The sequence below is a fragment of the Drosophila guanche genome, unplaced genomic scaffold (genome assembly GCF_900245975.1).
Source record: "Drosophila guanche unplaced genomic scaffold, DGUA_6, whole genome shotgun sequence".
NCBI classification, from domain to species: domain Eukaryota; kingdom Metazoa; phylum Arthropoda; class Insecta; order Diptera; family Drosophilidae; genus Drosophila; species Drosophila guanche.
Genome location: NW_022995749.1, coordinates 1,877,533 through 1,905,130, shown reverse-complemented (window position 1 = coordinate 1,905,130; position 27,598 = coordinate 1,877,533). Strand labels below are relative to the sequence as shown.

Here is a 27,598-nt window from a genome sequence, read left to right as displayed (position 1 = left end):
GAAAAGGGGGTACAATGAAATAATTAGTATCCAAAAGTTTTACATAGTACTACGCTGTGTATGCTCTTTAGCACAATTCTTTTTCTTTTTTATTTTGTATACCTTATTTTTCATATGATTGTAGGCTGTAACCTGGAGCCCATGCCAGCGTTAGGGTATCCATGGAAGATGAATATCGTTTCTAGCACCAAATTGTTGTAATACAAAAATTCCTAAAGAATTTGCACTTACTAGAAATGCTCGGCCACAAAGTAAATTTCTGCTAATTACTCCTCCCAGTATTCATTCTCCCGCTAGTGGCTTCGAAAAACGTTGATTAGTGCACTGAACATGTAAATTATTTCTCTAAGAGAAGCGCTTCTAGCTTTGCACAAATGTTTCTCTCCCTAACATAAAACAAAACAAAATTTAACCCTTTTCCATGGTTTTACTTGATTTTTTTCCCGACTGGCTTTTGCTCTGGGTTTCCATCTTTCCTCTGAGTTCCACTTTGCTTTGAATTTTTCATTTGTTTGCATTGAAAAGGAAATTGTAGAAATTCGCTTTTGTTTGCTTAATAAAATATAATTTTTTCCGCTCTAGAACTTGGGAAACTTGAAGAATGGGATGCCACCACTCTTCGGATGGCCCCATGCTCCTGCTCCACCCCACATTCTCCTTCCCACAGAGAGTGCGTTTATTTATAAAAATAAATAAAATGGCATTAATTTGTCGAGCAACTCGAGAAGGGGTAAATTGTGGGGCAGAGTGGTTCGGATCGGGTTGGGTAACTTTCATTTCGCATATTCGCGCAGCATACAAAATCTTTCGACAGAAAATATGTAAAAATCTCTGCCATTGATGTTGGGAAAAGCGCTTTTCACTTTCTTTACACATTTTGTCGTCTCAAAGAGTGGCCGGGCCGGGGTGGTATAGGGGTGTTGCCTGTGGCTACGGTCGAATCCGGATGCGGATACGACCAAGACCCGGACCCGGCTTGCTGTGGATCTGCCTGTCCTGTGCTAGGAAGTCGGCAATGGGTTAACCACTTTTACATTAAATAAAGATTTTAAGTAACTTAAAATTGTTTTGCTTGTCTTTGTCTCTGGCTTCGTTTCTTCTTGGCTTCTTGTTTTTGCGATTTGAATTTTAATTAACATTTCCAGTGAATGTGCAAGGGTACACTCGTGGACAAACAAAATCCCCCGACAAGCCTGCGGTATCTGCTTGCTTTTCTCTTCCCCTTTGAGGAAGGATACGCAAGTTATTGCCTTCATTATGGATCAGAGTGAGAGGACACTGGAAAAGAATTTCACATTTCTATTTTCTTTCTATTTTTTTCGTCTTCTGTTCATTCGAATTTCTTAAGTATTTTTCTATTTTTTCTATGGCAGAAAAATTTTTTTAGGTTTAAAAAAGTGTTCTTTTCTTTAACCTTTTTTTCAGGGCCTATTTAAATAAACGAATAGGTTTGCACATTAAAGGAAATGAACTTATATGCCAAAATGGAAAGTAGCTACAGAATTCCATGGAAATGTTTTCTTTTTGTATTTAATTTTTTGGTCTTGTCAGAGAAATGATACTATCGCCAGTCGGAAAGAGTTGACTTGATTTGAACTCAATCAGAATGTTGGAGGAGCAGCAGCACTTTGACAACACACTTTATTTATGGAACTTTATGTGACTGTCTGAAGGAGAACGGCTGCTGTTGCCACTGCTGCACTTGGTTGGTTGGGAGTTGGTTTATTTATGTATGAGGAATATCGAAAGATAAAGCATAGAACGCAACTTACCTCCACAAGAAGAAGGCCATGATGATGAGTATGATGCCGAAACAGCTGAAAATAATGCCCACCAAGACGGCCAGGTTGTAATCATTATGGGATTGACGAAGCAGTGGCTGGAGCTTTTCGCAGTTCGGTTGGAGTTGGATCTGAATAAAGATATACGAAAATAGGTGATATTACTGCGTGCGTGTGTGCCACTTCCTCTCTATTGTCAGTCGTTATTTTCATTGTCCTTTCCCACCCACATTGTTTATTTTTTGCCCCGTGTTTCTTTCTGTCCTGTCGTTTTTTCAGAGGTATTTTTTTTTCGGCGAAGAAAAAGTATTTAAATGCGCGCCATTTGCAGAGCTCTGGTGGTGCGCTAGGGTACGGAAAGCGGAAGCGGACCATGTAAATGCGGCCAAAAGGTGCAGGGCCACTTGAAATTCAGGCAACAACAACAAAAAATCCACCAACAGCAACAGGAACAACAATGAACAATGAATTATGAATGAGTGGTTAAGGGGCAGGTTGGGGCGAGAGGGGCCACAAAAATATTGCTGCATACTTATGAGGGCGTGTCGCTGCGGTTTACTGTTCCTCTGCCATAAAGTACACTGAGAAAAATGGGATACATTTCAGCACAATAGCGAAAGCTCAGTTTTTTGTATTATCCAAAAATGCAATGTATGATACAAATAAATATTAGACGACTGCTAGGGCTGGGCCATAGTTTTAAATGTTCATCAAAGCATGTCCTATTTTTCTGTGTGTACTCACCCATCTACGGGTTGAGGTCAACTAAATTGCTATATTTTTGCCACAACTTCAGATTATATTTTATGCATACAAGAAAGTTTATGGAGGGTGCTCCCCTATCCCCTTTGTTTGTTCCGGGTGAAATGTCATTAAGGATGTTGTTTTGACAGGCTGCAAGAGTTGCTGTGCTGTTGCTTTTGTAAACGGATCGCAGCTAGCCACAAATGAGTGGGCGTTTCCATTGTTGTACGTCATTAAATGAGCATAAGCCACTCATTACGCATAAGCCACAGGGGCGTACCTAACCACCTTACCACTACCGAACATGTCTCAATAATGCATGGGCGGAATAATAGGAGAGAGATAGCCTCCCGGCAGAACTTTGTCTGTTATTTATGCATATATATTGCCTATTTTCCCTTAGACAGGAAGAGAATATTCAAGTGAGTTCAAGGAAAAGCCAAGGAAAAACTAGAAGTAAAACAGCCTGCTACTCTTTTGGACATGTAATCTGACTTGGAAACTGACAACGCGTCGGCGTTGCCAACTTTATGGCATGCCACGCCTGTGTCGCTATCTCCATGCTGCATTTTTGGCCAATTTCAAAAGAAAATACCAACTTTTCCACAGTCATGTGTCAGGTGTAGGTTGCACATGCACATTCATATATATTTTCTGTACATATGTGCGCTTGCTGGTGTGGTGTTTTGATATCTTTATACGCTACTTACAATCCTTGATTCTGAGAATTTGCCCAAGACTATTTTCTTTGGATTTATGACACTGAATGTTGCCGCTGCCACTTTGACCTCGTAGTACGAATTGGTTGTTAGATTCTGCAGAATCATCTGTGGTGAGAAATATAAGAAAACAGAAATGGAATTAGAATTGCAGTGCATTTAGGGAATAATTTATTATAATAAATATTAAGTAATATGGAAAGTTGTATTGCCATTAAATATATACAAATGTGTAAGTAACACACAAATACAATGAATGGATATACAAAAATATGACTTCCACTTCTGTTGTTTAGTTCCTCAACAGAAGCTTGTTTGCCGCTACAAAATATTTCAATTACAAAAATATTTGCAACGGACCGAACAAAAATGCATACGAGATACTGATACCAGATACCAGATGGAGAGGGAAAATACATGGTTAACGGAAGAGGGAGAGAGAGAAACAGGAAGGAGAACTTTACTGTTTTAGATGTGGGAAAGGAGTCGCAGGCAGTGTATGATACAATTTTATTGTTGCGAAATTTGTTTGCTCTGTCACATTCCCCGCGACAAAGTTTTACATTTTTTAACTTTTACCACCGCGCTAAACAAAAAGGGAAAGACCTGGCACAAAGGCGTTTTTATTTTGTTTCTTTGTTTTGTGCAGGAATAACAACATAAATTTAATTTATTTTCTGTACATGTGTGTAGAGCTAGGCACGGAACGGCCCTATCTATTGTGCATGGGAAACGGATCTGCAGCTGAGCTGCAGACGCATACACGTGTATTACAGTGGCCTGGTCTAGAGGTGTATCGCACACTGTGGCCGTGTTTTGGGCAATGGCTAGCTACAGTTTTTGGCCCCACCAAAAGCCCCAATGAACGCCAGTCAGTGCATTTTTTCGACATGGAAATTGTTGTGAAGTTTTTACGGAAACTAATTTTTAGTTTGCCTTTTTGGTTGTCGAGTATATTCGTTGTCGACATATTCATTTTAACATATCAATAACGAGAGCGTGATTGGACTGAGAGAACAGCTAATACACAGCTCAGGAATATTTGGTTGACAATTATTCCAGAAAGGCATGTCTCTAGCACTCCAGGAAATACTCGACAAACGAAAAGAAAAAAGAAAAATTCCTGGAGCAGTTTTTTTTTGTTTTTGTATATGGGGTTTGGCGGGAATTTGAATTTTTAGTTTCAGCAGTTCTGGATACCCGGCTTTACCGCCTGACTTTTCCCTTCCAACCCACGCATACATATACGTGGATGTATTTTCTGTATGCTGTTTGTTGCATACAAATGCAATTATTATTGGCAGCATTTTATAGTCGACTCTTTTATCGAGTGGTGTGCGCGTGGCGGGGTGGATAGGCGGACTATGCATATGTATATGTTTGTATTAGGCAGTTTATCATTGAAGTTCTCGTTTTTTAAGAGGGTCCCGTGCAAATGGCCGCGATAAGCCAGCGCGATTGACATATATCAATGCATGGCAGCGAATAAGGCTAACAAAAAGTGGCAACATCAAACTGCCCTAACTTGGCAAAAGCTATGAAAATGCTGCTAACAATGACACAAAATGCTGGCAAAGTTGTCTGCCCACGCTAGAGATGATTTATGAGATCCAGACATACTCCCATCATTCATTCTCTGTACTTACCGCCGTTTCCAGTTCCTTGGCCGAGGCATTGATCCGTATATCCCGATGCGAATCCTGTCCCGCCAGGCGAGTTTTTATGACATAGAAATCGATCGTGTTGTAAAACTCGTAAGGTCTTCGCCAGCGTATCGTTATGGATTCCTGGGAATGGCATGTCAAATTCACAATCGCCGGCGCACTGGGACCACCGACATCGGTGCGTTGGGCAATCTGATCAGAGGGTTCGCCCTCGTTCTTGGTGGTAAATGCCTTTACAATCACACGATAGTCGGTATACGGTCCTGTAAGATTCATAAATAATGTTTATTTATTTTAATTAATATATGAGTGTATGTGATTGCAGATTTATGAAGCCGTTTAGTGGTTTCTGTGGTCAGGTCAGGGCAAGGGCTGGCCGTTGATTTGCCTCATTTTTTTTATTACTCGTAAATGCTTCGACAAGGCAATGTCAACTGCATGTATACCGAGTAAATTATATCATAAGAGCACATAGCAAGTGCAAATATAAATGTGTACGAGCATGTATCCTCCAGATAGATGTGCGTGCATCTTTTCAGGGCTCATTATGAGACACGTCACCGCATGTCAGGGTGCAGAGAACACCACGGTGACCCGACGGCTCCATGGGCGGCGGTTACTGTTCGGCTTTATAATTAAATTTTAATAAATAAAAAAAAAAAAGAAATACTAGGGACAGGAGAGTGGCAACAATGGAGCGATTTTTCATGCAGTGACGGAATAAAAGAACGAATAAAAAGCGGCCTGGGGCTGATCTGGCGCTGAGGTGTCAGCTTAAATTGGATTTAATTAACAGCAAGAACTGCTGACATCTACTTGGATTCAATTTGGAAATAATTAAATGTTGCCAGGCAGCCCAAAACCTGCATGCCTGCATGCCATAAACATTGCATTGGCCCAACGCAAAAAAAAAAAAAAAACAAAAAAAGGAATCTTTGAAAATGTTGGGTGTATGTCAGAGTGTGTGCGAAACTTTGTGGCAGATGTTGCAGCAGGTGCGGCAGCTACAAGACCTGCAGCACCTGACTCGCGTATAATTAAATTAAACAAATGGGGGCTGAGGCTTCACAGCTGCAGCTGCCGCTCCATTCTGATGCGGGGCATAACTTTGTTGCAAGTTAATTGCATCGCTCGCAGTGCCCCGATCCCACGCTCCCCTAAGTAGCTGCTAATACCGCGGTACCTCTGCGCTTCTTCAAGTATGCCACCAAACATTTTTGTGCCGTATCTTAGGCATGCTGATGCTCCTTTACAGCCGTTGGGCGTCAACGTGGAGATTGGGGATTGGAGCTGGAGCTGGAGCTGGCGCTGGGGGCACGGCGCGGGGCTGTGCGGGTGTACAATTATAAGCGTCAAAAGTTGTTAACAAACAAAAAGTGGCAAGCGAGTGGCAGCAAGCACTTGAAACTATTTAATTACAAAGCGGCTGGCAAACAATTTGACTCGGGCTTCAATTAGAGGTAATAATAGCTTTGGCCTCCACGCAGTGGGAGGTGGCCTCCCAGCGAGGAGCTCCATTGGTATTCCCAGGAAGTGGAAGGTTCAAGGGGTTTTTTTTGATGGAGGTGTAGGCTGTTGTTCCGGCCTGCAGGCGCTCCAACTTTCAAGTGCCTCGCGTTCCGCCATTGACTGCTGCTTGACAGTTTGATGGCTATGGAGATGGCCCATGGGCGATGTGCGAGGTGGATGATGATGACGATGATGGCCAGAAACAACAAAAGACTCCTTTGGCCGTGACTGTACTTTTCCGGTGAGCTAAAGAATATTCTAAAGTGAAACTTACGCAAATTCTGCAGCTCAAAGTGTATAAGAGTTTCCACCGAATTCCGCGAGTTCTTCACAATCTCCACGCCTGTCTGGTTGTCGTGTATGTGGAAGACATGGTAGCCGGCTATGGCACCGTTTTGGTTTTTTGGCGGATGCCATGACATCGTGATGCTGTTCGCGGACACATCCAGTACGGTGAGATTCTGGGGTTTGCTTGGCACTGCAAAGAGAAGGCAACAGAAGAGAGGTTGGCATGAGGATGAGTGTTAAAAAGAAAAAAGTTAAATTTGCTCAAGTTCTTAGGACATGTTCGGGTTGCATACTTTTCGGCTCAGAGCCACAAAAGTTAAGCAAACAATCTAATAAGAAGGGGTAGGGTAGGGTAGGGCAGGCCAGAGTATCGACTAGAGGATACCCTTTGATGAAATGTTATTTATACGTGTAAGCTATGATTTTCCTTTGACTTGACTGGTATACCAGACAGACATCCCTTTAGTCAAATGCTTTGAGTGCGTAAGAAGATGTTTGCAAAGCTTTTGAGTCATCAAAGGCTACACAGCAAAAACTGTACACTCAAATTGTACTCCACTCTTCCATTCCTGCCACCGCAGAGTAATCATGAATTGGTTTGAATACTTAGCGAGGCAGGCACACACACACGAGCACACAGATTGGTAGGAAATGCCACGCCGGATGACGCCAAATGACAATGCATAAATAATTTATTAAATAACAAAACAGAAAAAAAGAGAGAGAAAAAGAGAATCAAATAGAAACGGAATGAAGCGGAAGAGTAGGAGGAGAAGTAATCGCATCGAGTGAAAGAAAGTAAAATAAATTGAAATGAATATTTTTCAGAAGCAGATAGAACAATTTATATTCAAATGGCAGGCAGGGACATGTGTGTGAGGGGCGGGTAGACTGCTGCAGGGAAACAAAAAATTATATATTCAATTACGACAGCAGGGGAGAGCAGGGTGGATGGCGGAGGAGAAAGAAAAGAATTGGCGCAAGTAAAGCGCAACGTAATCGAAGCGCATAAAGAAACGGAAATGCGATTGCTGGAAATTTATTATGGCCTGCACTTTCCACTAGGGCAACCCTCACAGACACACGCAAACATATACGATACAGATACAGACACACACACACATATGCAAATGGTGGCTTATAATCCAAGGAAACCAAACGGATGCAAGAGCTCTCTAGCAATAATTTCATTTGCAAGCCAAAGGACAACACTCGACCATGTGTGACAGCCAAAGGGGTTGCTCTCTTTGTATGCGTGTATCTGTGTGCTTTTGTCGGTGTCTATGTGTGTGTGTGTGTGCAAGTGGCAAAAAGCACTAAATGGTAATTTATTTTACTAATACAACAAAAGCCCTGCCAGAAGGGAGAGGAGAGGCAGCAACAGCAGCAGCAGCAGCCAGAGCAAAAACGTTTTGCAATCAAAAGAACAAATGAGTGACCCGAGGGCGGGGCCCCAACCAGCCACTTGACCCAACACAGTGGGGCCATACGACTTTTTCCATGCAAATGCGATAAAGCTTAACAAAACACCACATTCTCATTCCCATTTTGCCCCTTTTACTCTCTCTCTCTCTCTCTCTTATATTTCTCCTGCTCCCACACATGGGAGTAGGGCTCTCGCGGGACCAGGACACATGAGCACATGGCTATGGCTGGGCAGAATAAACATTTGCTGTCAATGTATAGAAATTTATACAATTCAATAAATGGCATTTCTTTGGCCGTACTTCTTCTGCTTCCACTCCACTCCGCTCCATTCCGTTTCCCTTTTCATCTTTTTCTTTTGCAATTCCAAACGGAAGAGGAAATGGAGAAATGGACAGAACGCGAACAGAAGTAGGAGCATGAGTAGGGGTAGAAGTCAGGCAGGCATCTGCTGCATCTGCAGAAAGGGAAAGGAAAAAGCCAATTTATAGACTCGGAACTCAAACGCGAAGGACTCCCTTTCTGCACGGAGAGTGCGAGGGCTGTATTAAAATCAATTAAGCAACAAAGTGCTGCATACACAGAGGCACCAACGATAAATGTCCTCGCTAGATGCAGAGAGAGAGAAAGAGCAAAGGGTCCTCAAGGTGGCAGGGTTCACAGAAAAGTTAATAGGTTTGCCAGTTGCCAGAGACAGCTGGCAGCTGGCAGGTGAGGCGTCACCCTACCCCTTACCCCTTTGGCAGGAGCACTAAGTGCTTGTGATTGGTTTTTGTTTTTGCCAAATATAACATGAATAATTGAGAGGGAAGCGAAGAAATCAATGAGGCAATGAACTATCTCAGTGGCTGCATAAGACTCTTTTCCGCCCAGTTATCACAACATGAGAAAAGCCTTGGCAAATTAAAAGAAAACAATAGATGCGTTTGCAGCGCCGGGGCAGGCGCCGGAAGTAACCAAGTGTGAAAAAGCCAAAGAAAACCCCCCATAGAACAGGCTCCACACATACATACATACGTCCTCAAAGCGCGCGTGATTATTTTCACAAAGGCAAAGGCAGGAAGTTAAAATGAAAGGAACAAAAAAAAACTAGCGAAAGAAAATCAAGGGGAAAACTAAGGAGCGCGCCTGGAAAAACCAATACGGACGACGTGCTTAAGTTGTTAAAAACTCCAAACAAAGAGGCAGCTTCAGAGCAATCGCGACAAGGGGCAGGGCGTTGGTAAGGGGACACCAAGGTGTATGTGTGTGTGTGTGTAAAGCAAATAGCATTAAGTTGTCTGAGGCTCAAAAAAAACGTATAACAACAACGACAACGGCTTGAGGGGGAAAAAACTTCGCTTGAAAATGAAGAAATGAAAATGTTGGAAAATTCATTTTGAGGTCCTGGACCATGGGATACCCTTGAATTATTGCAAGTTATATTAAAACATATTCAAATGAGTCTGTCAACGTTCTGTTTAGTGATCCATTTAATTCATTTACTTCTTTTGAAAAAATTGACATAGGAAGAATAAAACTCCTAAAGAGATCTTGTCTGTTTATAGTGATACTAATTCTTCCTTCTTTGTTGCAAAACAGCTGCAATGCAAACATTTAAGAATATTCTGTATACTCTTTACAAGGGCACAAGTACAAGTTGTAGGGTTTGAGTGAGGACTTCGTCCCATTGTCGTGGGGCATATGCCTTATTTAGTTGTTGCTCTTGGAGCTTTATTGTTGTTGCCTAACTTTACGAGCTGCTTTACGGATTTGGCCAGACGTAAAAACTAAACAAAAGCCGATGTGCAGAGAGTAAACACACACACGGACACACGCACAGAGGGTGGTGGATGCGGGGTGCAGAAAAGGACACACGGGCAGGTTGGAGAGACAGGAACACACACATACAAGAGAGAGAGAGAGAGAGACAAACAAACAATTAGAAGGAGTTGGGAACAAAAATACACGTTAAGGACGACTCGGATGCCTGCCTTTGAAAGGCGTCAAAGGCTCCAATTCTCCTTTCTCCTCTCCTTCTCACAAAGGCGCAAAAATTATGCGAAATAAATTCTAAAAAAAGAGAGAAAAAAAGAGAAATAAAACAACATTCCAACAACAGAAGCAGCAGCTCCACCCGCCAACAGCTTTGATGGCCAAGAGCAAGCACTGAATGGTCCAAAAGGCTCCACAGAGCGTGCCAGCACTTAGCGGAAGTAACGCGGCAGCCATTTTGAATGCACATATGTATGTATGAGTGTATTAGTGTTAGCGTATGTGGGCAAGTACTTTGATTGCAGACAGCTTGAAGGTGACTTTTAAAGAGGTTCTCTGCTCCAAAATGATTATGAAAATATGTCTGTTTTTCTGGCCAAAACTTGCAACCAAATGATGGCAAAACTTTATGCAGGTTGTTGGACATGTGGAACTCAGCCGTATATTGGGATAGAGTTCGATTCAAGTTGCGATTCATGCGACACCAAGCCGACCGAAAACATTTCTGATATTTCATATGGGACGAAGTTCTTATCTTCACCCCGTGCGTTATAAAGCGACTGGTTTATTGCCATAATAATAAGGTGGTTATATGCCAATTGGTATTGCATTTAGCTATTGTATTAATTGAACGCCTCTGATTAATGAATTCATTGAATAAAATCAGTACTTTTATCGGGCATTTCGTAGATTATGCAATATTTACGAGTACATTACCAGAATATTATAACTATTGAGTTATTAGCATGCCATTAAATCGAATTAAATAGCGAATGAGCAAATTATTAAGTTCTCAAAGCATATAAATGTGAATATTAATTAAATATATAAAATGATAAATGAAGGATATGCCTTCAGTTAAGACCACGACAAATGGCACTCAATCTGTATGATTACGGAATCAAAGCCGATGTACAGAGATTAATTTACATATTTCGAGGTACATAAATAAGTCACAAGTACAAACAGATAAAGAAATCTACACAATATACATTAAATCAAGAGGATGTTAAGCTCTCAAGAATCAAATGGAAACATGTGCGAATTTAAAGTAGTTTTAATCCGTTTTAAAGAAGTGTAATTATTTCACCTATGGACCGGCCAAGTATCACTTTTAATCCTCATTGAGGATAATTATTTCCCGCATTGGAAGCATAGTTTTTGCTCAGTAATGGCTCAAATATTTGGATGAATGTTTTGTCATTTATATAATGGCAAAATTATAGCATTGGCTTTAACCAAATGGCCGCCAGCCTTATTTGTCAAAGCTCTGTCAAATGCACAATTAAATGGCAGCGACAACACAACTGGCACTTTTCAAATGTCTCTCCAAATACACACTCGCAGACACAGGTACCGATACGATACAGAGATACTCGTACAAGGAAAAAAGACAAATGGAAGCTTCACAATGCCTTTGTCACTCAGGTTGTCAGTGTTTAAATGTAGGCGACCCTTTTGGATGTTATTTTTTATTCAGTAATTTGCCTAAACTTTCAGAACCTTTGACATGTTTTGGATTTTGATGTTGGGGGTTTGGGGTTCAAACAGACCCAACAGCTTCAAAAGCGGTACGCTTTTGGACTAGCTTTAAGTTGGCTTTGTCTGGGATTGTAACTAATTAACAGACCCCGCCTGTCTGCGCCAGACTGCGGATGGTTGCATTTTCCTGCCTTCGTGGCCAAGAGCATGGCGATAAGGCCCACACCATGGCCGCCGCCGACGGCTTTGTGCCACGGTTATCGGCAGGAAGTTGCACATGGAAGCATCGTCATCATCATCGTCGTGCCAGCACCAGACCAACGGGCTATGCCAGCCATCCGCCCTCGGGTTCGCTTGTTTTTCGATGCTTGAGACACGGAAACTGTTTTAGGATCGGGTGGTGGTCCCAGTGGCAGTCCTAGAGTCCTGGCCCTCGTCCGAAGAACCACACAAAAACAGGCATCAATGTCACGTTCAAAGTGTCGAGTTGTTGCACTAACAAGGTGTTTATGATTTAAAGCGCCGGCTCACACCAGCCGCCCCCAAAGGACATCAGGAAGTGGGAGCGGGCAGCTAGGGGACCTGGCAGACAAAAGGCATCCATGACATGTGACTTGAAGTGCAAAAAATGCCAACACACATACCCATAAGGAGAGGGCATGTGCAGGCTGGCTGGCTCTCGAATGCCATTTTACGTAGGCGTTTCGTCAAAGGGTTTGTCTTGGTCTCTCGTATCCCCAATTCCAAGCCAAGTCCCATCACACATTCCATTGCCACAAGAAAAATTGACATGTTGAAGTGCAGTTAGGCGGAAGTTGTCGCCGAGGCAAAATTGTTCTATCAGTGGAACTCCACCCCCTTGCCCCCTCAAAAAGAAGAAGGAGTGCGGCGTTAGGGCGTAACTAAATGCGGGTCGGCACGTGGATATGCGATAACAGAAAGGAGGGGCGGAGCATGAAGAATGTTCCCATCCGTCTGCAGCATAAAAAAGGGCTTATCTGTGTTCTTGATTTTGATTTCGGTTTTATGTACATATGTGTGTGTGTGTCGTGTTGTACGTTGCCATGACGCAGGCCATCTATCAAAATGTTTTCTTTTTTTGCCAGGTTGTTTTTTTTTTAAGGGAGTTCATAAATTAGCCGCAGCACAGTGCGGCAGATAAGTAGGAAACACATTTGAGTGTGCACATAAGGAAAGGAGCTTCGTGTCCCAGGGCAGGGGGAAGTTGGCCGTGTAAAAGCGCAGCTCAAAGTGAGTTTCATTCTCTTTGCAGTGTCAAGTGTTGGATGCGAAGTCTGCAAAGGTTCTTTGGTGGCTTATCATTGTCAGCCGGGAGACGCGCCTTGGGCACGCGCCTCTCCCAACAGAGTACGAGTATCTGTGTGTGAGGGAGTGCTTGCGCGTGTGTGTGTGCAAGCCATGTTGCAAATTAAAATCAAGACAGCAGCAAAGCCCAACACACAACCAATGATTGATGGCTGTTTTTCATCGCACAGAGCACATCGCACAACAACTGTTAAAAGTTCAATGATTTATGATTTTCCAGAATTTGTTGTTGGCTAAATGATTGTTTTCCCTGCTCCTGGCGACTCCTGAAGGCTCCTGGTGATCTCTTCTTTGCTCTCACTACTTTGCACTTTAATGTATTTCTTGACAAGTCATGTTCATAACTCAGTGTCCTGTATAATACGAGTTCCATCATATTCCAGAAGCTAGAATGAGGGTGGGTGTGGGATGGACGGGGAAGCCATGAAAGTTTCCATTGGAAAAAGTTCAAAATCAAAGTTTTCGTTGCTCGGTTTTCAGTAGTTGCTATTTTTTGGGGCAAGAGTTTTTGTTTTTTCGGTCTATTTCGTGCGCAGAGACGCAAATCATTTGTCAAAATACTCGCAGAGAGCTGCTGATGCTGCTGCTTTTACTTCTGGATGGTTGCTTGCCGTTGACAAGCCAAAAGTTGTGCCAATTTGTATTAGAAACTTCGTTCGGGGCCAGGCCTGGACACGGACTATGGCCAATGGACCGACCACCTACTCTGACCCCAAGATTCACGGACTGGCAGGGGAGGCCACTTTATTCTCTAAGAGAGCGCTCAGCTCTTCGCCAAAGTTCAGCTTGCGAGTGGAATATTTATCTTCAAAGTGTTTGCATGCGAGTGGCGGTGGTGTACAGTGCGTGACGCAACTATAAGACTCTTTTGAGCTTCACCAACCGAGGGATTCTATAAGGAGCTTACTAAAAATTAAGTTAGAAATCGAATCATAACTGCCATCGAAACCTTAATAAGTTATCAAATACACACTGATACTATTAGTTAATAACTAACGAGTGCATTCAAGTGGAAGACCTAAAACCTAGCTAATTGTTGAGATTCTGCACTGATCTCAAAGATTCTTTTGGAGATTTCACGCACTGTAGATAAAAATTGTGCAGTTTCATCACGACATGGCATCTTCAATTCATTCGACCATTTACTTTGTCTGTTGGCCATTAATTCCGATTCTTGTGTGGCAGTTTCCAGCTGTCAAAGTTGTTTGTCAACTGCTGTTTGTCATAATGTTCGAAAGTTTGGAAGATGCGCCGCATATCTGACAGATACTTCTCGCAGTTGGCTGAGTGTAAATTGGGGTACTTTTGCCTCCACTGCCTCTGAGTCTGATTTCAATTTTATGCCACTCGAAAATGCTTAAGAGCCACTTCCACTTGGCACACTCCACATGAAATTAGCGCCATGAAATTGAGGATTCGTGTGACGTGGTGGTGGCAAGCTGTTGACTTGATGAACTGCACTTTTCATCTCATCTCGGGCCATGAAGCTTGAGAAAGTGTTACCGAATTGTGACAGCGCAGCTGCGTGTTGGAAATGAATTTACCAAAAATGAACTCAACACCAACGGATTGAGGCAGCAGGGGACTGCTCTTGGCACTTGCTTTTGCACAACATTTTAGGGCAAAAACAATTAATTAAACTAATGACTTGGTGGATTTCTGCACCCAAATGATTGGGTACAAAAAACTTCATTTTACCGGGTTTATTAATTAAAGTGTTTTGCCGTTCGACAGATGCCACAAGGATGAGTTTGCCAAAAGTTTCCATTACATTTAAGAAATACTAAATAAACTTTTCATTGAAATTAAGTTGCTTTTCCCATATCATTTTCATTATTGATTTGATATTTTAGAGAATAGTTCGATTCGCATTTCCTGGATTTCAGATAAAAAGTTGAATCTTACTTTCATTTAAATAACATAATTGAAAGATAAAGAATTAACATTTATCATTTCATTTTCCGTATCATTGATTTATATTAGTTCATGCATGCAGATCTTGTTAAAAATTATGTAAATTTTTGCTAAGCGTTCAATGTGGTTGAAAACAAAAAATCATTTTCTTATTGTAATTCTAACTAATCACTTAGTAGAAACAAATGTACCAAATGTCAGATATACGCACACTTGTATATACTGGCAATATATTTACATATGCATGACTTTCATATAGATTGCCCAAAGTAGCTATAGAATTTTCTGAGACTGAAATACTAATTACTGGCACGAGAAGCAGTTTGCTCAAATGATGCCGCTGTCAGACGGCAATTTGTATAAATTTTTATTTATTTATTTAATTTTCGTTTCGAGCTGATCTGTGGGTCCGAGTCATGCCATTTGAGTGTTCAATGGAGCAGAGACCTTGAGCTAGTCGGACCCCATAACATTGCCCCACCCTTGTGGCCTGATTACGCCCACTCTTTCAGGGCCATAATTTCTCTTATTAATGCGAGGGCTCGGCCAGCAGCAAGCAAAAACTTGGCCAACTAACAAAATGCAACCTAATACTGTTTTTGCGTGTCCGGAAAATCAGCCAGCAAGGGTCAAGAAATGTTCCATGCAATTTGCCAGCTGTCTGTCAGTACATAAAAGGGCACGCAAGGGGCATTGGGCGTAATGCAAATTGATCAAAGACCAAAATTCACAACTGTAGTCTGGGAAGAGAGGCGGTAGCCAGGGGGATGAGATGTTGTCATCGACTTGAATTTAATGTCTTGACCATAAAAATAGTTGCAGCAGCTTAACAATAATACCAAATAATTGCGGGCCATAAAAGTTAAGTTGTTAATTGTTTCAGCCACAATTCAGGCCTGTCTACGGGGCCACATCGCGTGTCCTGTTTGTAGACAAACATTTCCACAGAGTGAGAGAGAGAGAGAGGGGGGGTGGTGGCACGGAGTGGCAACAGGAAGAAAGATGGGTTCGCTTCCAAATGAATGGCTCTTGCTCTTGTTGTTGGCACCCGCTGGCCAAGTTTTAACGAGCAGACGGCCGCTTGTCAATGCCCGGCCATATTTCATGGAGCGGGCTAAGAACAAACAAAAAAAAATAGCACAAGAAGAACAACTAAAACTGCTTTTGGGCCCGGCCAAAACAATGTTAAATAATTCATTTGTCGAATGCTGAAAGTTTTGCGTGAGAATTTCGCCATATTATACGTAGGAGGGTGACGGCTCCGACCCGCGGCGCCGGACACGGGGGCTGCGTGCTAAACCGGAAATGAAACCCCTCTTAATTGCCCTGAAGTATGCAGGCAATCGTCGGCTTCGTCCTGCTCGTCCTGCCTGTTGTTGGACTAATCTATATACTTTGCTTTATTGTTGTTCGGCAGATAATAACTGAGCAACTGTCTGTGTTGGGGACTAGTTAAGGGTTGTCCCGTCTCCCGTGGTGTCAATGAACCATGTTAGTAGAATAATTGGCAAGTCCTGTCAATGCCTATCGAACTTTATTTGTTGTTGTATTTGTAATGGACTACCAGGGGGTTTGCCCCAAGGCGTACTTTGCCAAGTTCTTCAATAATTTAAACGACAGTGCAGTAAAGGTTAGATAGAGATAGAGAGTTTAAAATGTAACTACTTAATGGAAAAGATAATGAATCCACTTTTGAGGATAAACCGCTAACCGAAATTATTATACATTTAAATTGACTATTTACCATAACTTTCATCGACTGCAGCATAGGGGGGTGTGGCATCGTTAAAGCCAAACCCGGAACCATTGGCCATTTCCCCAGCCACAGGAGCAGGCCCGGGCACGGCATTGGCAAAGGACAAAGTGGTGGCCGGCACCTCTGGTGGCTGATCCTGCTGTTCAATGGAAGTGGGAGCTGTGGGTTGCTGCTGCTCTTCGGGATGGAACTGGGATGTGGTGCTGTGGGCGGCGCTGCTGCTGATGCTGCTGCCGGTGGATGCCAGGTTGAATTCAGTCTCAAGAGTTTCCCATCCGGAGCCGGTTTCTGCCTCAGCATTGACTAGATCGCCCAGATTCGGGCTGCTGGAGGAGCTGCTGCTATTGTTGGCCATGTGCGTTGGCGCACTGAAGGGCGCCGGCGAGGAGGTGGTGGGCAGCGCCGTGGCACAGTGCTCCGCAATGCTGGCAAAGAGCATTATCTTCAGTAGGGCTCGCAGCATGGCGTGCTGTGGGCGTGGCATGGTGGTTCGTTGTTGGAAGTCGAAGTTAAAGATGAATTCTTATGGTTTGTTCACTCTCGGTTCTCACTCGGATTAGATTCACTTTGTGCGTGTTTTGTGCGTTCTTGTCCCACTGTACAGTAGGACTGAAAGTCTTTTCGTTGTCTCTCGGTTTGCTCACAACATTTTGTGCGTTGTTTTCAGTCTGTATTTTGTGCTTATTTACTTCATTTTATGATCGAGAATCACTCAAAGTACTATATTTAAATGATTTCCATTTTGGCACTAAAAAAATTACTAGATTTAATTACAAATCCGAATGAGGCAGACAAGCGAAGCTTATCTCTGTTGTTTTTGTTGCTTTTTCTGATGATTCGTTGGCGGTTGTTGTTGTTGCGCCTCGCCCCTTAATGTAATAATAATTGTGGCTTGCTGTAAGAAATTTTTCAAATCTGCCAAACCTTTAAAAAAGAACTTCGACCTCAACCGGAATCGGAATCTCATCCAGCACCCTCTTCAAAAAGAGACTTTAACGACTATGCTTAGATGTTTGTCAGGCAGGGACAAGGTGTAAAGAGAACTATAAAGAGAGTTGTAAATTCTCTTAAACTTCTGCAGGTTCTTCTGTTACCTCATACAGAGCTCAGCATAGTCAAATAAAATGAAATCAAATTACTTTATTATATGGCAACCTTAGCGGCACTGCAGCTGTTAGGGTATTAAAAGCTTCGGCTCGCGGGCTTACTTTTTCTTTTGCGTTATTTATTTTATTTTTATTATGTATGATAATTTATTGCATTTTTTCAATATCCACTCTTCTTCTGTTTCGCTCCATTGTTTCTCGTGCCCTGTTCTCGTTTATTTCTCTTTTTGTGTGTTCTTTTGCCGCTTTTGTTTATCGCATTTTCTTCACACTTTTCTGCGCTTTATTGTTTTTGTATGGCCCTTCCTCTTTCCCCTCTTTCCAACGGAACCATCAAGCGAGTTCAACGGGGTTCATCCGCAGGCAGTAAGGGAGAGCGAGCAAGTCACAGACATATGGAGGGAGATCGAGAGAGGGGCGCTTGCAGAAGATGCAGCCGCATTAAAAATACACTCGCGAGCATAAGTATATGTACCCCTCCTATCCACAGACATGCTTTTACACAGAGAAGCATACATATAAAAATAAGTAAATCTTTGCCATATACAATATGAAGAGAGCTCGCTAACAAATTGGCAATGCCCACAAACGAACGGCTGGCCGACGACATGTGTGCGCCAGCTGCAACCTGGAATGGGATGGGGCTAGAGCTACGGTTGGGCATGGGGCTCCGGCTGGGAGGGGCAGCGAACAAAAAATCACGTATAATAAATGATTGGGCGTAAAGATTAGGCCAGAGGCGATCAACTGAATGCGCTATAGAGAAAATATGTCGAGTGCTAAATATAAAGTCCAGTCGACTCTGATCAAATTTTAGCGATTCCGATCTAAAAGCAACCCAAAGGCTTGTACTTCAGATTTACGTGACAGTGCGAGAGAAAGAAAACACTATTGCTGTTTCGAGCAATGAAAGATTTCAGATTTAAGTGTGTAAAACCCCATGGTAATGATCTCTTGGGCATAGTAACAGTTCTATTTATTTGGTATAGTCTATAGATTAATAGGTCTCTGAGAAGAGCTGGAGAAACGCAGTAGGTAACGCTTGATCGTAATCGATGCGTAATCGATCCAAATCTCTGTACGTTCCAAATACCTGGGTCTAGACAGCAGTACCGGATCAGTGAAACATTCCAACAGAAGTTCTTTTTGATTACTCTTTGTTCTCGCCTTGTTATCCATCTCGCTCTGTCGCACGCACACACACCTCAAACAATTGCAGTGCACAATGGAAATGCAGAGGAATGGGAGAGTGTGAGGCAGAGGAGAGGCAGGAAAGGAACTGGACAAAGTGCAAATTACAGGGAGCTCGTGCTGATTCATTAAGAATTAGCCTCGGCACGCTATGCTCTCTCTCTCTCTCTCCATCTCTCTTTCTCTCACTCGAAGAGTGTTAAGTGCTGCGCTACTTTTGTTTGCCCCGGCAAAACCGCAACCGCAGTCACAGTCGGCGTTGCATCAGCGGCAGCGGGGCCTAATTAGCAGCTCATCAAATTGACCGCGTGCATAAAGTGAGCCAAAGAGCGGAGGCTAAAGAGAGTAAAAGAGAGACTTGTCTTGGGTGTTGGATATAAAAACTGTATTAGACGAAGGGAGGGGGGAAGTGCAGTCACTAAAAAGAATTTCCAACTACATAGCTTCGGGTAGAGCCGATTTTTTTGATACCATACCATACCAATCCATAAAGAGTATTTCCTATTCAGCAAAGCTCTCATTTGGTCATCATAAATTCGAAAAGAAAGACAGAAAAATCGAGTCACAAAGATAGTGAAAGAAGTGAGATGGACGAACAGCTCTATAAAACGAAATCGGAAAACGGGTTCACTGTGTGGGGGTCTGTGCAAATTGGCCAATCAAGCGACAATTGTTGGCCATTTGTGGTCGTAAGTACTTAATAACGGTAAACGGGTCAGCGGCTCTGTCGAATGGACAGCTCTGATTAGCATACGCCGCTGACCTGCCTCCACCAAACCCCCTGCGGCTATTAAAATGAACTGACAGATAATTGAAAATCACAAAAATATGTAGAAAAGAATCCTAGGCAAAAGACGGAAAAGAAGAGCTCCAAAGCAGAAATCAATTGGAAGGAGGCAAATTGCCTGACAACTGCAGACCAAAAAGCAATGGGAGACGGCCTACTCAGATATTGTTTGTGCGGTATGGTGGATTGTGCACATACACTCACAGAAAAGAATGTGTCGAATTCCTAATGAACGTCTACATGTTTAGTCCATATAAATTTCCATCAAGTATAACCATTAAAATCTAGAGTCTAGACTCGTGACAACATCTGGCCCAAACCTGGGATTATCTTACTTATTCAGTGCCCTAAAAGAGAAATGAGTATGGTCTTAAAAGGCGATTTTTCTGTGCCACTGATAAAGAGTGAAAATGTCTGAGGTTTGAGTGGAGCGAAGGTATGTAGTTGTCAATAAAAGAATACATTGTTGGGTTACCGGAAGAACTGCGTGGGTCTTTTATCTCACAACGGAAGTAGGGCTTAGAACGGTTGTTGGTTGGCTCAATAGGTATTCAAAAATAAATTGTATGTAATTTTTCGCTGGGAACCCAGATTGATACAAAAATTTGAAACTGTTTATAATATAAAATTTATATTGAAAAGCAAAGGGAATGTGTGTTAATATTATGAATATTTTCTCATTTTTATTTGATGACTGAAAGTCATGGCAGCCAGAGCATTCGCTGCATATTTTCAGATACCTCTCCCATATGAACATATAATTTCCCTGCTCTAGGGAATTTTATAGCTTCCTGGAACCCCTCTCGTGCAGCATAGCACACGCCACATGCCTGCGCCGCTGTCTAAACAAACACCGAGCTCCTACACCGCCTTCCTTTCTATAATGAGCGTGAGATTCTCTGATAACCCACATCCGAGGAGGCGTTCGCCACTTGGTTTGTTTATCCGACGGGGCCCCCAATCGGCTCTTATGAATGGCCCACATTGTGCGGCGTGAAATAAAATCACTTGTTTGTTTATTCGGCCAACACTTGGAGTGCCGTTAATTTGTAAGGCAGATACGAGTAGAAGAGGCACCTAATGCAGCAGCGGCTGGCGAACAGAGCGGAACAGTGCCCGAAAATAATGACAGTCATGGCTAAGGTCAGTGCACTGGGACTCTGGGATACGTTATGCTAGATGCGCATGCACCGCAAAACCGGGAGGACCAGGACCTAGGATCCCTGCGAAAAATCAATAAAGCCGGCCCCAGTGCACGTGGTACGGATACTAAAGTCTGCCGTAAGCACGGCGCGGATAGAAGGGAGGTGACAGCTCAATTCGCTGCAGAAAATCCGAGCCGAGATCCAGCCCCAAATTTGCGGCCGGGACGGGAATTGTGTCACTTAACTGTCAGCGAATTGCGCAGCTCATGATTTTGTTTGTGGTTTTTTCATCTGTACTATTTGTTTCCACGTCATCCGGTGGTTCATCTGTGGGGCATATGGATCCCCATTTCTGCTCAAAATATGCTAAATTACTGACATCATTTACGTTGTAAATTAATTTTTAAGCCCCGATTTCGTGTTCGTTTATATTCGCCTTGCTTGCTGTTTCTCCCTCTCTCGACAGTCTCTCACACAGTCTCTCATAGAACGCGGTTAAATGTCAACAAACACACAACGAGAGAGTGAGACTCAGACTCGACTCTCTCGCGTGCTCTCTCTGGTATTCTCTGTCGCTCTCACCGACTCGTTTTGAGCGAATTTATCTTTGGGCTGTTTTTTCTTTTTATTGATTTCTTGAAGGGTACACAAAATGCGGAATAGCAACAACAACAACAATGCGCCGAACAAAGACAACAGCAAAGAGTGGTAGAAAGATGAAGAAGAGCGCGAAGTGGAGCACTATTCCACGATTTTATGTTTCTTGTTGCTAGAAATACAATCACAATGCATATTCATGGCAGATTGTATCGGGCTCCTCAGTTAACAGAATTTCTTGAGTTCTTCTCACAATTGATGGTTTGAGGGTCTTGTATATTAATGATTTATTAACGCATATGTTCCATCTTTCCACACGAAAGTCTTTCCAATTGTATAAACATCACAAGCACTTTAAATTATTCGGATCTTTCTGAGAATATGGTTCATACAGTTTAGTTTTGGTTTACTTATTTGCTGGAAAACCTATCCATCTCTCTCTGTACTTATGGGATGGTTTCGTAGTGCGGAAAAAAGGCGGCTGCTGCGCAAGGAATTCGTTTTTCTTTTCATGGGAGGCACACGCACACTCAGAACACAAACAGTTTTGATGTTTTTCACTAGGTTTTACACAGTTTTCCACTACAACACTTGTTTCATTCAGCATATAAGATTACTTGATGTTCTTTTCATTGGATTTTTAATGCTAAATGCTTATTTTGTTAAATATTTGCCTCTTTTTGCATCAGTGTGACCGTGAAATAGTTATCGATAAAATATAATGACACACCCTCGGAAATATACCGAAATACACCATAGCACTTTCAAAATATACTGTAAATATACCGAAGTCTTAAATCATATTCCTCGATTTTGATGTTTTACATGCTATTACTTGCTAGTTAGGAGTCTCCGTGCTAAAACTATACATTTATCTGGTTTATCAGTCAATTTTTCACAAGATTGGCTACCTTTCTTTTGTTGCAATGCTAACGAAGAAAGTTTAGAACTAAAAGAGCCAAACAACAAAAATAGCATAAACGTTACGTGAGTTAGAATGTGTTGCTACGTATTTGACAGTTTGTTGCTTGTCAACCAGTAGGATTGGTATGGTATGGGACTCTGTATACCCTGTTTCCAGATATTACTATTAATATTTCATTATTATGGACTTTATGTTAGGCTGAAATGTTTTTAACCTTTTTATATGTTTTCTATATGTACATATATATGTATATTTTGATCTACATAAGAGTTGAGATAAGTCTATAACACAGATTGACTTGTTATTGCATTGATTAAAGCCAGAGATTTCCAGCATTTTCTCAATTCGAGGACATCCTTTCTTCCAAGGGTACTAAATTTGATTATTCCATGAAAAATGTTGGGGAACAGTGCTGCTGCCTTTTCGCAGCATGTTGCTGGTCCATAAAAAGTATGTTGCTAACGGTAATATACGTAAGTGGGGACGGAATTCAACGTAAGGGCCTCACCTCGGAAAATAAAAATTCCTTCCAAACTTTATATACAAAAAACTGAACCAAGAATTTTTCGTTTGCCTTTTTGTTTGTTGAGTATCCAGCAACGTAAACGAAATACACAGATTCTTATCGATATATCGATATGAAGAGCGTGTGTGGACTGAGAGAACAGCTGGTAGACAGGCCCGGAAAATATGGTTTACAATTATTCCTGGAGTGAAGAGCATAAATGGAAGAAACAACTGTGCAAACACGTAAAAGACAGTCGATATAGATCGTCGGAGTCAAAAAACGACTTCTTCCATGACAAATTTTTGACAAAGTTTTGAAAATTATATAATTTTACGGACATTAACAATATATTGATTTATTATTTGGGCATTTTTGGCAATAATGGACATTTGGCGAACCGTATGCATTATTGGCAAATCCCAAAAGCATTCTCAATTCAACTAGTTACGTTCCACGCACGCAATATATAGCAAAATCCGGACAAGAATTTTTCACGGTGTCGGAAACACAAAAAAATTGAAGAGAGAGGGACATTTTGGGTCTCACTAAAATGGTGAAAGGTATTTTGGTATGTAGGTATTTTCGTGGCGCGAAATTTGAAAACCTAGATTTTTTCCCCCGTTAATTGAAACATCAGCTTATCGGTAATGAATTTGCTATCAGCCATGGGGCATGATAAGTACTTTTTATATCTCATTAATTGTGGTATCAATGCAATTTATGGCACATATCGTTTATAATTAGTGTGTAGCAGATGGATCTGCCCTTGACGTGGGCACGGCGATAACATTTTCTGACTGTGACTAACGTCATTATACATACTATAACTTGTTAGTAACCATATTATGCCGAAACAGCCCACCCTCTCCTCTTCTTAGCGCTTGAATTGTATGAGTTTCCACCCACAGGAGATACATCATTAGGCATTAGAATGATATTACCTGCCTGTGCAGGCGCACCACTTGAAAACTCATTATACCAGTATGGCTCACCAATACGCGCACGCACACACACAGCACCTATACATACTCCGACTTGCTCTAACTGGCAGTTACATCAGCCACAAAAGTAGGCGTTGCACAGTCGGCCCAAAGGCGTTAAAGCACTTAGATTTATGGGCCCTACACACACAAGCACGACACACCCACACGTATATAGACTGACTCAAGAATACACACACAGAAATATGTACAAACTGTACTGTATATGTACGAATAGGGCCCGACTTTTACTCGTTTTATGCATTTAATATGCACTTCATTTTTGCAATAATCTTAAAGAGTGGCTTCTAAGACTATGACGAAATGATTAGCACTATCAGCGTAGGCGATATAAATTCCAGGTTAATATTGTATCATCGCATCTGGTTTAAGAATAGAGGATCTACATAGGGTATGTCAAACTTCGGCAATGAAAAGCGGGCCTGTTTTACTTTATACTTCCTGCATCGGGAAAAGTTTTCCCGAATGCATTGAAGTTGGGTACTTAAAAAGTAATTTCTCCCAGCTTTGGACTACGCCCCTAAAAAAGGGATGTGGCCCCTAAAAATGTTAATGAAATGATTTGAATTATGCTTATGCTGGCATATCGTATTCTGTTCATTTTTTTGTTCGTTATTCAGGTTATAATATTTGTGGCTTATTAAAAAGTTAAAAGGCGAGCGAGGTGTTGCCTGGCATGACCGATACTCGTGCAACCGCAGCGAAGCATAGAGTGGGGCAGGGTGCATGGGGCTGCTAAAGTATGAAAAAAGCATAAAACCCATCAAAATAATGTTAATTCATTAAGTGGCAGTAACTTGGACGGGCGCCCAAGTGTAGGCTATAAAAATTTAACGCACAGAAGGAGCCACCAGGAACCAGCAACATCGCAACATCCACAGGAGCAGGAGCCAGCAGCCAGGACCTAAACAGAGGCCGGCCCTGCGGCAAGCAACGTGCGGAAAATGAATGATTTTTATTTATATTTTATGGTTTTTTTTTGCTTCAGATTTTCTTTTTTGGGGGGCCCGGTAATTAGAGTCGGTTTATGCCGCACTCGCTTTTAGCCAGGTGTATATCAGTCCGCAACAGAAACGCCAGAAGCAGCAGCGGCGCCAACATGCGGCTTACAATAAACTGGAAAATTATGTGAATGAGTTTTCTTAACTTTTCTTTTTGCTCCCCTCCTCACCACACCAATCACGCGCTCTGTCTCTCTCTTAAGATTTATATGTGGCACATGGCGGAGCAAATCCAAATCCCTAACAGAACAGAAGACAGGACCAACAGGCCAAATGAAATGAAACAAACAAGCCAAGTTAAATGAACAACTTTTGTGCATTATTTATCTGCAAAGTGTGAGCAGCAGTGAGAACCAGCAAACGGTGTTCCTTGCCCTGAGAGAAGGCGACTAAGAAATGATCTGACATCTACTAGATTTTTAGATAAGATCTGTAGCCTTTTAGCACGATATATATTTGATATATTTGTATTTCATATATAATTTGTGATTGAAGAAGAATGACATCGGATAATCCAGGATTCCAGGTGTGTCATCTGTATATGAAGAAGCTTTCCCCTAACTCCCAATTAAATTATTATCATTTCACACGAAATTAATCCAGACAGAGGTTGTATGGAGAACAGACATCTGCACTTTTTCCTACTCTTAGCCCCCCAAACCGTGGACTGATTTCGAGACTCTATGGTAGTGTCAGTTTCATAATGCGTGTCTAAATATTGGTAAAGATTTTATGACTTATCTCTTTTCTATTAAGATATTTTAACAGAGCAGCAAGAATGTGAAACGAAAATCCACAAGACCATCGAGATTAGCTCAGATGAGCGCCATAAAATCTAATAAACATAAGTCTGCCCCGCTCCTCCTCCATCATACATACATTCGAGTATATGTGGTGCCTGGGTGTGGCTTCTGGATATTTTACGAGTCCTGCGCTCCATAATGTTTTGGTAGCCTGTCGCTGGGCTTTATTGATACACAGCGCTCCACATCTTAGTGTGTTGTGACAGCTGCAGCTACAGCAAAAGACTCTTGTGGAATATGGAACTCTCACGGAGTTTTAGGCGCCCTCGGCTTGCGATTTTTAATATGCATTAAAATTAATAAGAACACGTGTCCTTGTACTCCTGCCACGGCCTTGGCCTGTTGTCTCGCACCCACATCAGGGTCTTCATCTTCATCATCTCCTTGGTTGTCGATGCCGATGCCGTTGTCGTTGCCATTGCGTTGTCGTTGTCGTTGCCGTTGTGGGGCTTCTTTCTTCGTTGTGTTCATAATTCCGTTTTATCGCGCACAAATTTTTATAGCTGCGCCGCAGGCGTCGATTTTAAATAATGTTCTGTACCCTCCCCATCTATGCTGCGCTCCCATCCTGGGCTTACGTTGATTTTGACGCCATTTTGGTTGGTTGTTAATTTTATGCTTATGAGATAAGAAATTGTGACAAAAATGCTGGCAAATTTATGTGCGAAGCGCTCACAGTGAAGGTGAGCATTGTCCTTTAGCATATGAATAAGAAATTCTACCCAAAATGTGATAAATGCTGAATGGAGAGGCGTCTGGTTGCCGCATCGGCTGCTCGCTTGTTCATCATTGTCAGTGATAATCTTTCAGTAAGTGGCAGACGGATAAAAAAGTTGCCTCTGAGGGGTTTTTGCTATTTATATTTAGCCATGAATATATCTCATCGGACTTCAGCAAAGTGCGAATAAAACAAGTGGGTTTGATGATGGATCTAATGTTCAATAGGAAATTAAAAAGGAATGTAGAATACCGATAGATCCCCTCTTACACAATGCGAATATTAATATATTTATATGTAGTTATATCCAGATGAACATCAAAGGATTGCCGCCAGCTCAGAGGTGCACTATTCCCATCCCAACAACCCTAAACGATGTTCCAATCATCCAATATTGATGCCAGAGTCCAAGTTTCTGTTGATGTTTCGGCTCTGGTTAGTTCATATCACAGTCAAGTGGTGACATGGCACACACGCATTACCTCAAAGGCTGGCAAATGGACAACATTTCCCCTGAAGCTAAGTGGGTCAATTATGCTGCATTTGGCTGGGTACATGGTCACAGTCGAAGTTAAGGAAGGAAGGTTGTGCAAGGGCAAAGGTATGAACCGGGGGCCAAGTTATGTCTTCGATTGATTAACTGACATTTGAACATAGCATTTGGCATTTGTCCTGCCATGGACACTGTCATTTCATTGGAAATTCGATGTTGGCTTGGCCACGATTTGGCTTTGGCTTTGGCTCGACATTGGGTTAAGATTTATTTGTCCCTCGCACATATGTTTTTACATGTACATATCTATGTATGTATATGTTATGAAAAAATCCCGAGTGTTGAGCCAGTTCTCTGCTACAGCTGGCTATACAAAAACATTTTTCACTCGCGGTGGTATCTTTTGGGTGTAGTTTTCATTGTGGAGTCCTCCCGCCTCACAGGTGGCCTGCCCCGAAATGCAATTACCCCGCCCAGCATCCATTCCCCTACTCACTTTTAACTAACGAACAATAAAACGAAATTGAATTTTGCGCTTTTAACGCTGAACGCACAAAGGCAATCGCCGGCAAGAGGAGAGGAGGAGTTCGGGTCGTCAGGTGTGAGGGCAACTCTTCTTTGGGCCGCTGGCGTCGTGTGGCTGCTGCAGTTTATGGTATTGCGTGTCGGGGCCGGAACCCATCAGCCACCGGCAGAAGCATGATCCTCCCGCAGCATTAAGCCAATTATATGCTGCACTTT

At 42.2% G+C, this 27,598-nt stretch overlaps 1 protein-coding gene across 6 annotated transcripts in view; it reads right to left on the bottom strand.

Moving 5' to 3' along the window:
• The window catches only part of LOC117585563 (tyrosine-protein phosphatase 99A), a 109,648-nt gene that overhangs the window by 8,078 nt on the left and 73,972 nt on the right, over positions 1 to 27,598 (bottom strand). For 4 of the 6 annotated variants that reach the window (XM_034275090.1, XM_034275086.1, XM_034275087.1 and 1 more), the window contains 4 exons: positions 6,692 to 6,895; positions 4,891 to 5,171; positions 3,236 to 3,352; positions 1,773 to 1,912 (listed from right to left, as the gene is read on the bottom strand). In XM_034275090.1, coding sequence (XP_034130981.1) covers positions 1,773 to 1,912; positions 3,236 to 3,352; positions 4,891 to 5,171; positions 6,692 to 6,895 — 742 coding nt within the window. Of the gene's footprint in view, positions 1 to 1,772; positions 1,913 to 3,235; positions 3,353 to 4,890; positions 5,172 to 6,691; positions 6,896 to 16,570; positions 17,331 to 27,598 lie in introns of those variants that run through there. The other 2 variants (XM_034275088.1, XM_034275091.1) reach the window with 1 other exon arrangement.